We start from the raw sequence: 12,302 nt of genomic DNA, 5'->3' as shown, positions 1-12,302 counted from the left end.
GTTTAGAAAATGCTACAATCAGTGCAATTCCCTGTATTGTTGCATCACAGCTATAAAAGGCTCATTTGCGCGTAAAAAAAAACTTGGCGGATTAGGAATCTAGGCAAAAAGGTGTTTAATGTGTTACTTACAGTGTCCCATATCTGAAGCTTAATCTGCTTTCCATCAATGGTTATCATACGTGCACCGAATTCTACACCTTGGAAAAAGAAAAGTAAAAAAAAAAAAGGTGTTAATATGAATGCTGCAACTTATCGATTTACAAATGTGGTTTCATGTTTTAAATAAAGCAAGGGGCATAGAATCATTCATTTACTGTGGTGGAGCCAGGCTTCATAGAGTATCCGCATCATCTACAACTGTACACTTAAACCGCCTGCTATGTGCTGGCCAGGGCTATGATACACAGGGACTCAATCTGCCCCCTTAGTGCCTGTGTGTCACTAGCCGTAGTGAAGAATGGAAATTTTCTGTAACAAAGTAAAAACAAAAAATATTTTTAAATTGAGAATAACTTCACATTTGGTTGTAGAAATTCCAGCTGTTTTTGTACTGTAGAGTAGTTGGAACAAACAGCAGAATATATAATCCACTAATGGACGGAAGACCTCTGGAAAGATGTTGACCCAAGCTGTCTGTCTAGCTTCCCACAGCTCCCTGACATTTGTAGGTGCAGGATCTTAGGTGCAAATGGACCTCTCCGCCACATCCCCTAAATGCTCGATTAGTTTCATGTCAGGTAAACGTGGTGGTCACACTAGTGGTCAGAACCGTCCAGAATGCTCCTCGAACCAATTCTGGACAACTTGGGACGGATGACACGGTGCATTATCCTGCTAGAATATTCCATCGTTGTGGGGGTACATGAAGTCCGTGAAGGGCTGCAAATGGTCATTAAGCAATGCAACATATCGGTTACCGGTCATTGACGTGTTCAGGCGGACCAGCAGACTCAACCCATACCACATGAACAAACCCCACACCATTATGGAACCACCACCAGCCTGACCCATGCTGTATGGAGCCTTGTTGTCCACTGGGGTCCATGGCCTCATGGGATCTGTGCCACATTCAATCCCCATCATCAGCCCTAAACAACTGGAACCGTGGCTCATCAGACCATACCACGTTGCCAGTCCTCCAGAGTCCAATTAGCGTCATCACAAGTCCAGGTGAGATGCTGTGTCTGGTGTCGTGGTGTTAACAGGGGCACTCTGGTGGGTCTTCGGCTCCTATATCCCATGGAAGCTAAACAACGCTGCACTGTGACCTGCTGGATAGGAGTCTGGTACCTCCTGCATTAAATGTGGATGTGATTTGAGCCAGTGCCGCTGGTCTGTTACCACGGACAATTCTGTCCAGACGCTGCTGGTCATGATCATGAAGCACCCGTGGTGGGCCACTGCGCTGTCCACGGTGGGTGGCAATTCCCCCCATGAGATACTCCCGATACAGACGTGACACTGTAGATCAAGGAACGTTGAATGTCGGCACAACTTCGAAAATTGAATGTCCCATCGGTCGGGCACCCACTCTATCATGCCCCGCTCGAAAGATAATTCAGTTGCCTTGCCATGAGTAGACTAGCTGGTATATTTCTGCCAAATCTATTAGGAGGAGTGGCATAGTGCTATTAGCAAGCCATAGAGCAGGGATGGGGAACCTCAGGCCCTGGGGTCGTATAAGGCCCTCGGAGTCACTTGGTCTGGCCCTCTGAGCTTTTTTCTGCTAGCCTCATCTGGCTATCTGCAGCCAGAATATATGCAGCAGTGCCATCTGGATGCTTCAGACGGTCACACCGCAGCCCTTACAGCTCCCCGGAGCATCCTCAGGATGCTCCAGGCATTGCTGTAATCACCGGTGATTGTGACCCCGCCCCTTGTGACGTGGTCTGCACCAGGCCCGCGAATAATGTTATATCAAAAAGGTTCCCCACCCCTGCCATTGAGCAACATGAAGGTACTTTGAGTTTATACATTCTACTATCCCAGTTCCTCCAAAAAGCACCCGTGTTCTCCTACACTAAAGATTATTCATACATGTCAATATTTCCTGTTTCTTTGAAAACATCAAATGTGTGTAGTACTAAGTGATCAGTAGCAATTGTCTCCCACATGTTAAACTCACTTTTGAGGCCCTAAAAGAATTAGGAGGGTGGTTCAATAAGTCATGTGTAGTGTTCTCTATTTCATTGTAATTTCCCATCAGGCCATTGCTTCCACTCAAGGCAATTAGACTGCGCCTTATATCAGTTATACTGTCCCAACATCAGTTGTAATATGACAGGGATGGTGGAAACATGGTCAAACATTGAGGTGTGTAGTGTGATCCGATTTCTGAATCTAAAGGGCACATCAGCAGATGAAATTGATAGTCAATTTGTCAAGGTTTACAGTGATAACGACCTATCACTGCCTTTGATAATGGCAGGACAGACATTCAAGATGAGCAGCCATCAGGTCAGCCAAGCATGTCCACCAAAGATGACAATTTGTGCTGCATTGAAGGTCTGATTCAGGAGGACAGACTCAGTTAGTGATTATTGCTGACGGACTGTACATCTCAGTGGCTACTGTGAACAACATCGTTCCTGTGCAACAAGCCATCATGTCCTGGCTTCAGGCGCTTGACACTGATATCTTCTATGATGGGATAGTTGCCTTGGTGTACCGCTGGAACAAATGCTTATGTGGAAAAATAATCTGTACCAAGGCCATTCAATTAATTATATTTATATCTACGAGTTGAATACATTTACGCAATGAGAGGTCTTGTTACCTTATTTATTGAACCACCCTCGTACATTTGTCTGCAAATAGGAGACATAACATTTAATCGGTTGGAAACAAAAAGTATGGCGGTCGCTCACATCAGCTTAATGACACTGCACAGGTGCTTGTAAAGGGAGGGGTTTACACTGAACTACAGAGTAAAAAAAAAAAAGGGATTTTCCCTCCAGCACACTGCTGCAATATCAGCAAAAATACTTGAATCCTAGATAATAGAAATTCAGAGGTATTAGTTACATACATTTGCTAATATATGAATAAGCGCCGGGCCAACGTCAAGGCTCCTCTATACCGGCGTCCCTAACATTATGAGGTTCATGTCCGAGGCGCAGGGAACCCCAAAAGAATCTAGCCAAGGACCATCCCCAGGGTATCACACGAAAAAGGGAAAAAAGGTAAAAGTGAAGTGTAAAGTATAGATGTGTAAAGATAATTCAATAAGTGTTAATATAATGAGAAAGAGTTAAAATTACATAAATAATAGATACTTTTTCATCACTTTATATTTGTTTGTCTATGTGAATTAAGTGGTGATGCCCTGAAAAAGGCCCAGCCAGAGCAACTCCGAGGGCCCCACGCCCTAATGCACACACCAAAATAATTTTTGCTACCTAATAGTAGCACCCACTCTGGGTCATATAATTACATATTAATGTACTGCATGATAACAGCACATGTATAAGCCGAGAGCTGACTCACCTAGGAGGTACCCCAGAAACCTCCAAATGGCACTACACGAACCAGCACATTCTCCCAATGCTGGTCCGTATAGTAATAATTGGTTGGGTAAGATATGTTGACATGGTCAGAATGTCGACGTTGGTCATGTAGACAGCAATAACTATCGACATGTTGTAATGTCGACACATCATATCCCTGGTGCCCCAGTGGAGACTTACCTGCTCCCGACGGCTGCAGCAGCTCCAGTAGTGTCTTTTGGGTCACGGTGATCAGGCGACTGACGTCAGACATCAGATCCTCCGGAATTCGGGTGATTAATTTCCCCTATCCCTTCCTAGTGCCCAACCCTAACCTTCCCCTCAGCCTAATCCTAACCCTCCCAACCGCAGCCTAACGACAGAACTGTCGACATTATGAATTATTGTCGACCTTTTGAAATCCCATTTAATCCACTGTTTTAAAACACTGTGTTGTCCATATGTAAATATACAAAAGCCCAAGAGTATATATCTGCTGTTCCCAACTTTAGAGTCAGCAGAAGCTTCATCACCTATTCAAATACGCTTGGATGTAACTTAATGGCGCCAGGTACCTGTGCTTACAAAAACAGAGCAAAAATACAGCGCTATACGTGAAAGTAATACATTAATATTTAATAGTTAAAAAACATGAACAATGAATTCAACACTGCTAATTAGGACCCCATAATCCTATATGGACATTGGACTTGGTAATTATTTGGCTTGGATTATACAGCATGTGAGCACCAATTTATGGGACTTTTATTAGGTCCGAATTACATATGGACTAGAGACCTATGGTGGATTGGATGACAGTTTTATTGAATGAATTCATTGTTCATGTTTTTTAACTATTAAATATTAATGTATTACTTTCACGTATAGCGCTGTATTTTTGCTGTTTTTATGTTTCTTTTATTGAGGTCTGACAAACCTCTTTTTACAGCTGCTGTAATTCATTGCCATTTAATCATTTGTTAGAGCTCCTTTACTACTATTTGTGGTTGGTGTTGACCTGTGCTTACAAGAAAGATTCTCATACCACCTTATCACCTACAGATGTGTCCTGCTACATCTTTGCCGATCGCGCTACAAACGTGCGCACGCATCGTGCCATGCGATTACCCGCAGCAGCATACACTGTGGTTCGCACTGCGATCGCACCATGCTATCCTATGGAGGTGCGGGTGCGAATGCAGTGCACATAGCCACTCACGGACGTACGCCTCACGCCATGCGTGGCACGATTTGTTGTGTACGCAGTAACCATGTAGCAGGACACATCTGTAGCATCAATTCTAGGAAACTTGGTCAATATTCAGGGGGTACAGGCTCGAAATAGGACCTACATCGCAGAAATCTCAGGATAGTATTATATTATAGTATTAGTAAGAGAAAACTAAACCTAACCGACTTTCCAAAAACAGTATCTATAATCGTGGATGACTGTCCTGCGATAGACATGCATTCCCACCCCCTTCCCCACAAACAGCTCCCACACCACATGGACCAGAGTGAAGGGCGATCCACGATGAGGCCGGGAGCTGGCTGAAGAATGTCTCAGCCAGGGTAAAAGGGGAAAGTAGAGAGTTCCCTTTGGCCTAGCGGTTCCAATATATTAGTTGATTACAATAAACCCTATGCTATTCAGTCTACTCAAATTGAATTTCAGCAAAGCAATATCACCAATGTTCCGGCACACCTCCATGGGCTGCAAAGGAAAATCTGTTATAATTATAGCCACAGGTTGCCGTAAAACAGTCCGAACCTCAACAACTCGCAGCTATCATTTTTAAATTAAATACCCTATGTTATAGCTACCTGTTCCTGAACTATACAAACACACACAGCAAAACAAAGTCACAATGGAAAAAATCTTGCCAGAGTAATAGTCCCTCACACAGAAAAAGATGTGCTAAAAACAAAACACTACAGCATATGTACCTTAAATATTACTAGACACTGTTTACTTCTCTCAACACAAAATAAGGCTACACTGCCATCTACCAGGAACTCTAGAAAAGCAGCACACATCTAAAAAGGACAGAGTGTATCAACTACATTGATAAACAAGATACTGCACTTGTATACAAATCATTACCTTAATTCTCCTTTATGGCAGACCAACTGAAATACTACATCTGGAATTCTGATGAATTTTGGATACACTCTAGCACATGTCATTGCATGACTGCAGTACTTCTAAAAAGCAGCAAACCCAAAGCACACAGAAATGTTATTATCATTAGCACCTAGATTACCCAAATGTCCTCGAACTATTCGTCGGCTCTCTGTCCAGCCAAAAAATCTTTTTGTTCCTAATGTAACCCCCTATATTACTGCTGCTGGGGATTAGCAGTGAGGGGGTAACTTGTATTGTAGACTGTATGTAATGGCAGCAGGTCAGGTTGCCATGGACACAAGACGCAGTACAGAGATTAGAGGAGAGCACACCACAGAAGTATATGGAGTCCATGAGATACTGACAGAAGAGATTTATGATGGGAAAGGGACGCACACTGCTCAGTAAGCAGCTCTGAGAGGGGGTTAGAATGAGCTTGACAGCCAGCGCAAGAGAGACAGAAGGCTACTCTGATGTCCACACTGAAGTCCAGTCTTGCTAAAGGTAGTGCTCTATAACAATTGGTCCCAATGATTGCTCATGTGGTCTCTGCAGAGATCTCCCTTTACATTCTCCTAGTATCCCCAGGATTAGGTTTAATGTCACTTTATAGGAACACACTGATTTTTCGAACTACGCTAGCTCCCAATTAGTTGGGATAATCAGAGTTCTTATGAAACCAGAAGATGACAGTCCCTGCATTCCCCAAAATCAGTGCACCCAATGATATATGTACTGTGCGCTGCTGGGAGCATTCGGATGATCTCATTGTCGACAGGATATTCTGTCCCCACCCACTTTAAATTGAGGACATCCCGAGTAAACCGGCAAGAACAGTTGTTACAAATAAGGCACACAGACCCTAGTACAACATAACCTATACATCAACAGGCTGAAAGGGCAGTATTCAATTGTTTTTGCGGTGCAGATCTCCCATCTAAAGTGACAGGAGATTGCGGGGTGCTATTCAATTGATGCCCATTTTCACGCTGATCACGCCCAGAGTGGTTGGGTTTAGCCGCGTAAAACGGCTACCTCCGATCAAAGTGCGCGTTCGCAAAAAGTGCTGTTTGAGCGCCCAAACAGGTAACTTTTTGCCCATTTCAGCTTGCACTTCCCTGGGGCTGTGAGCTGAAATGGTGCGCCGACAGCTGATCACGCCCGACAGGAGCAACAATTGAATAGCTCTTGTCGGGAGTGTAAGGGGGCGAAACAATTGAATACCGCCGGAAGAACTAAAGGATAAAAAAAACAAAACAAAAAAAAAAAAAAAAAACCTTTCAGTGTAACAAATTTACCAGTTACTACAAAAGGATCAAAAAGCTGCCACAATATTTAGAAGGGTAAATATGCTGGCACTAATTTTGTCCACAGCCTGGAAAATTATACAGGAAAAGGAAGAGAATTATAAACAAAGTGAGAACAGACTGTGCCAACCATGTGAGCTGGGAGTACTGGAGGAGACATCTCCCGTTACAATGCACTAAATACTCTGCAATAAAGGCACACCAATTTCGTCCAGCAACTATCATACATTCTAAACTTACCAACTTAAAGGAACAAAGAAGAGCAATCCTATGTGTGTGTTTACGACATTACATTAGTAAGGGGCTCGGCTTGGCCTACTTGGAGACCGTAAACACGATCCGTAACCATACCAATGCGGAGGAAGGAATTCACAATCTATGGATCATTTTCACGAGCATCTGTGTAGTTATTACACTTAGGGGCATATTTTTACTAAAATTAGCATTTTAGCAATAATAATAATAACTTATCTCTGCATATCACAGCAATAAGAAATTATGTATCATGGCAATGAGTCAAAAAGACATGTGATGTGTAAATCGTAAAGTGATCGCGAATGCGATAATTTTACTTCCGGGTTCGCATGGTCAGCCAGCCATTTCCTTTGGATCTCTCTGAAAAATTTAGCCCACTGGCTACAATGGCTACCACCATCTACACGTTGAGACATCCATGGGGCATTGTGAAATCCATGAGGTGTGGCCATCCCCCTCTGAAAAGAAGAACAATGCAAAACTCTATGCACGGCAATGTGACTAGCTGCAAGCCCCCCTCAGCAGCTGGCCCCTCCACCAGCCACGGGCCCAGGTAATTCATGAGCATCATCGCCCCCTCTCTGCGCCCCTATCTACACTTTCTGGAGCTTGGCACATTTCATATTTTAGCGACCATCCTATGAAACCCACGGGGGCTGCTTTTCCAAACATCACCCTTTCTTACATTTAGTAAATACTTAATTTTTGCGGTTATCCTTACAAAACGATTGTTTTCAGAGGATTACCTGCAAATTATTGTTAATAAATATAACCCTTAGAGATTTTACAGAAGTTTGTGACAGTTTCTTCTACTTATCTCCCTCCAGTAACAAATTAACATCAGCTTCAGATTTTAGTGGAGGGGGAGGTTTGCCCATCTTCTGTTCCAAGGAAAACAAGAGATATGGTAAGAACTTACCTTTGTTATCTCTGTTTCTACGAAGTCCATAGGGTCCACAGGGTGACCTTGGGGGTATAGCTGGATCCTCGGGCACCACGGAGTTAAAGCTTTCAGCTGCTCCCAGGATGCACTTGGGTCCAACCTCCCCTATACCCCGCCCCCGAGCCATAGGCACCTCAGTTGGTAAGCAGCCCAGGCCGGAGGAGGAGACGAAACAGAGAGAAGGAAGACTGGAACACACAAGAACCATACTCACAGAAATGGGAGACGGAAAACCGGTGACCAGTCACAGAGCCCATATGAAGCCAGGTGCGTCAGGGCGGGTGCCCTGTGGACCCTATGGACTTCGTAGAAACAGAGATAACAAAGGTAAGTTCTTACCATATCTCTTGTTTTCTACTTCAGGGTCCATAGGGGTCCACAGGGTGACCTTGGGGATGTCCCAAAGCAGTCCAACTAAGGGCGGGGACGCTCCTGTGCTGATAGGAGAACCCGGCGCCCAAAGGATGCATCCTGAGAGGCAAAGGTGTCAAACGCATAGAACCTCAAAAAGGTCTGAATGGAAGACCAGGTGGCCGCCTTACAGAGCTGAACAGCAGAGGCGCCACAGCTAGCAGCCCAAGAAGGGCCCACAGACCGAGTGAAATGAGCCTTAACAGAGGCTGGAACAGGTAAACCCTCCTGCATATAAGCCTCAATAATAACAGAACGATGCCAATGGGCTAGAGTCTGTTTGTTGGCAGGCCAACCCCTCTTGTGAAAACCAAAGAGGATAAACAAAGAATCAGACTTCCTCACAGAACTAGTCCGGTCCACATAAACCTGGAGTGCACGGACAACGTCTAAGGAAGCCTCCCCAGCCGAAAGATCGGGCGACTGAAAGGCTGGTACAACAATTTCCTGATTAATGTGGAACCTGGAAACCACCTTAGGCAGGAACTCAGGACGAGTGCGAAGCACCGCTCTGTCCTGATGAAAAATCAGAAAAGGGGGACGACAAGAAAGCGCCCCCAAATCTGAAACCCTCCTGGCAGAAGCAATTGCCAAGAGGAAAACAGTTTTAAAAGTTAGCCACTTGAGCTCCACTGACTCCAAGGGCTCAAAAGGCGGACCCTGTAAGGCCCGAAGAACCACCGCCAAATCCCACGGGGCCACAGGTGGCACAAAGGGAGGCTGGATTCTCAAAACTCCCTGGAAAAAGGTGTGTACGTCCGGCATAGCAGCGATCCTGCGCTGGAACCACACCGACAGAGCAGACACATGCACCTTCAGCGAAGAAAGACGTAATCCTAACTCCAAACCCGACTGAAGGAAAGCCAGAATACGCGAAACCCGGAACACCTGGGGATCATAGTTTCTGGCCTCGCACCACTGAAAGAAAGTGTGCCACACTCTGTGATAGATCCTCGCGGAAGCAGGCTTGCGCGCCCTCAGCATGGTGGTAATAACGGAGCTAGAAAAGCCCCGAGATCTCAGGACGGCTGTCTCAAGAGCCACGCCGTCAAAGATAGTCGACCCAGATCCGGGTGAAGACAGGGCCCCTGAGACAACAGGTCCCGCCGTTGAGGTAGGAGGTACGGAGCGTCGATGGACAGGCTCCGCAGATCGGAGTACCACGGCCTTCTGGGCCACGCTGGGGCCACCAGGATCAGTGTGCCTCCGTCCTGTTTGAACTTGCGCAGGACCCGAGGCAGCAGAGACATCGGAGGGAACAAGTAAGCCAGTTGAAACAGCCATTTCACCGACAGCGCGTCTATCAGACTTGCGCCTGCGTCCCTTGTCCTTGACCCGTACACAGGCAGCTTGTGATTGTGACGGGACGCCATCAGGTCCAGCTCTGGCAGCCCCCACTTGTCCACGAGTAGTTGGAATACCTCTGGATGAAGCGACCATTCCCTGGGATGCACGTCGTAACGGCTGAGGAAGTCTGCCTCCCAATTGAGGACTCCTGGGATGAAAACTGCCGAGAGAGCTGGAAGATAGCGCTCCGCCCAAGCCAGGACGCGGGACACCTCCGACATCGCAGCTCGACTGCGAGTCCCTCCCTGGTGATTGATGTACGCCACCGTGGTGGCGTTGTCTGACTGCACCTGAACGGCCCTTCCGTGAAGAGCGGTGCCGGACAACTGCAGGGCTCTGTATACTGCCCGCAGTTCCAGGATGTTGATGGGAAGAAGTGCTTCCTCCGCCGACCAACGACCCTGAAGTGACAAGGAGCCTGTCACCGCCCCCCAACCCCGGAGACTGGCATCTGTCGTGAGCAGAACCCATTCCGGGATCCAAAAGGGGCGCCCCTCTAGGAGATGAGCAGTCTGCAGCCACCAGGCTAGGGACAGACGCACCTCCGAGGACAACAGCAGCATCTGAGAGCGGATCCTGTATGGCAATCCGTTCCATTCCGAAAGAATCAGCCCCTGCAGGGGCCTGGAATGGAACTGGGCAAACTCCACCATCTCGAATGCCGACACCATGGACCCCAAAACTCTCATCGCTGAGTGCACAGACACTCTGCCACTGCTCAGAAAACTGTGATTCCGCAGCTGTAAGGAGGAGACCTTCTCTGGAGTCAGAAAAGTCCGTTGCTGAAGAGAGTCCAGCAGGGCCCCCAAATGAACCATCCGCTGTGATGGGATGAGGGAGGACTTCTTCCAGTTGATCAACCAGCCGTGCGCCTGTAGACAAGCGACCGTCAGGTGGAGATGCTGGATCAGTACCTCCGGGGAGCTTGCCAGCAAGAGGAGGTCGTCTAGATACGGTAGCAACCGTATTCCCTGGCTCCGAAGATGAGCCGCCATGACCGCCATCACCTTGGTAAATACCCTTGGTGCCGTGGAGAGACCAAAGGGTAGAGCCCTGAATTGGTAGTGGTTGTGGAGAATAGCAAACCGTAGAAACCGTTGGTGCGATGTTGCTATAGGCACATGGAGGTAGGCGTCCTGGATATCCAGGGAGACCATATAGTCCCCCGGTTCCATCGCCAGAATGATAGAACGCAAAGTTTCCATCCTGAATTTGGGAACCCTGAGAAACCTGTTCAGGGACTTCAAATTGAGGATGGGGCGATGAGAGCCATTGGGTTTCTGCACCAGAAACAGCGTAGAGTAATACCCCATCCCACGTTGAGACTGTGGCACGGGTATAATGACCCCCGCCGTCAACAAGGTCTCTATGGCTTCCTGAACCTGCAAGGCCTTGGTTTTGTCCTGAGAAGGACTTGTGCAAGAAAACTGGCCAGGCGGCCTGTGCCGAAAAGACAGGGCGTACCCCTGGGAGACCACTTCTCGCACCCAGGCATCCGTGGTGGTATTGTGCCAGCACTGGGCGAATTGAAGAAGTCGGCCTCCCACTCTGGGGTCCCCCAGAGGGAGGCCCGTCCCATCACGCAGAAGGCTTAACTTCTTGCTTGGAAGAAGGGCACCTAGCACTCCAGGCTTGCTTCTTTGGCTTTGAGGCGGTCTTGGGTGCAGACTGCCTCGGGAAGGACTGACCCTTTGCCTTGCCCTGAACCCGAAAGGAACGAAAGGCCGAGCTCCGGTCCTTAGCAGGTGTAGTAGCTGAAGGGAGGAAGGCTGACTTGGATTTTGCCAGGGTATCTACTATTTTGTCCAGGTCCGGACCAAATAGTAATTCTCCATTAAAAGGTAAGGCCTCCAAGCCTTTCTTTGAATCCGCGTCTGCTCTCCAAGACCGCAACCACAAGGATCTACGAGCAGACACTGCTGCCGCCGAAACCCTAGAGGTCAACAGGCTAGCATCCAACGATGCTTCTCCAATGTAGGAGGCGGCATCTCTCATCTGTCCTAACAACGCCCTCTGGACGTCTGGAGCTTCATCCGTAAACGTGTCCTCCAAGGCGTTGGCCCACCCCTCAATGGCCTTGGCCACCCAGGAGATGGCCATGGACGGCCGGGCTACAGCCCGAGAGAGAATAAATAGACTTTAGACAAGTCTCCACCTTCCTGTCCGTAGGATCCTTCAGCGAGGATATAGACGGCAATGGCAAAGTAGCACTCCTGATGAGGCGTGTTACATGGGAATCGACTGCAGGCGGAGTTTCCCATTTCTTACAATGCACTTCCGGGAATGGATAATTGGACGCCAAGCGTTTCTGTGGCAGGAAACGCTTACTGGGTGTCTGCCAGGCCACCGCCATGTGATCAGTCAACTGATCAGACAAGGGGAACGCTGCAGAAGTAACCTTAGCTTTTTTAAAACTAGGATACCTCG

At 47.4% G+C, this 12,302-nt stretch overlaps 1 protein-coding gene across 1 annotated transcript in view; it reads right to left on the bottom strand.

Moving 5' to 3' along the window:
• The window catches only part of RAB2A (RAB2A, member RAS oncogene family), a 92,034-nt gene that overhangs the window by 41,642 nt on the left and 38,090 nt on the right, over positions 1-12,302 (bottom strand). The window contains exon 3 of the mRNA XM_088469312.1: positions 132-199. Within this exon, the coding sequence (XP_088325438.1) occupies positions 132-199 (68 nt within the window). The remainder of the gene's footprint in view (positions 1-131; positions 200-12,302) is intronic.

The sequence above is a fragment of the Taudactylus pleione genome, unplaced genomic scaffold (genome assembly GCF_031769625.1).
Source record: "Taudactylus pleione unplaced genomic scaffold, aTauple2 ptg000090l, whole genome shotgun sequence".
Taxonomy (NCBI): domain Eukaryota; kingdom Metazoa; phylum Chordata; class Amphibia; order Anura; family Myobatrachidae; genus Taudactylus; species Taudactylus pleione.
Note: the sequence above shows the minus strand (reverse complement) of the source record. Positions and strands in the feature narration are given on the sequence as shown.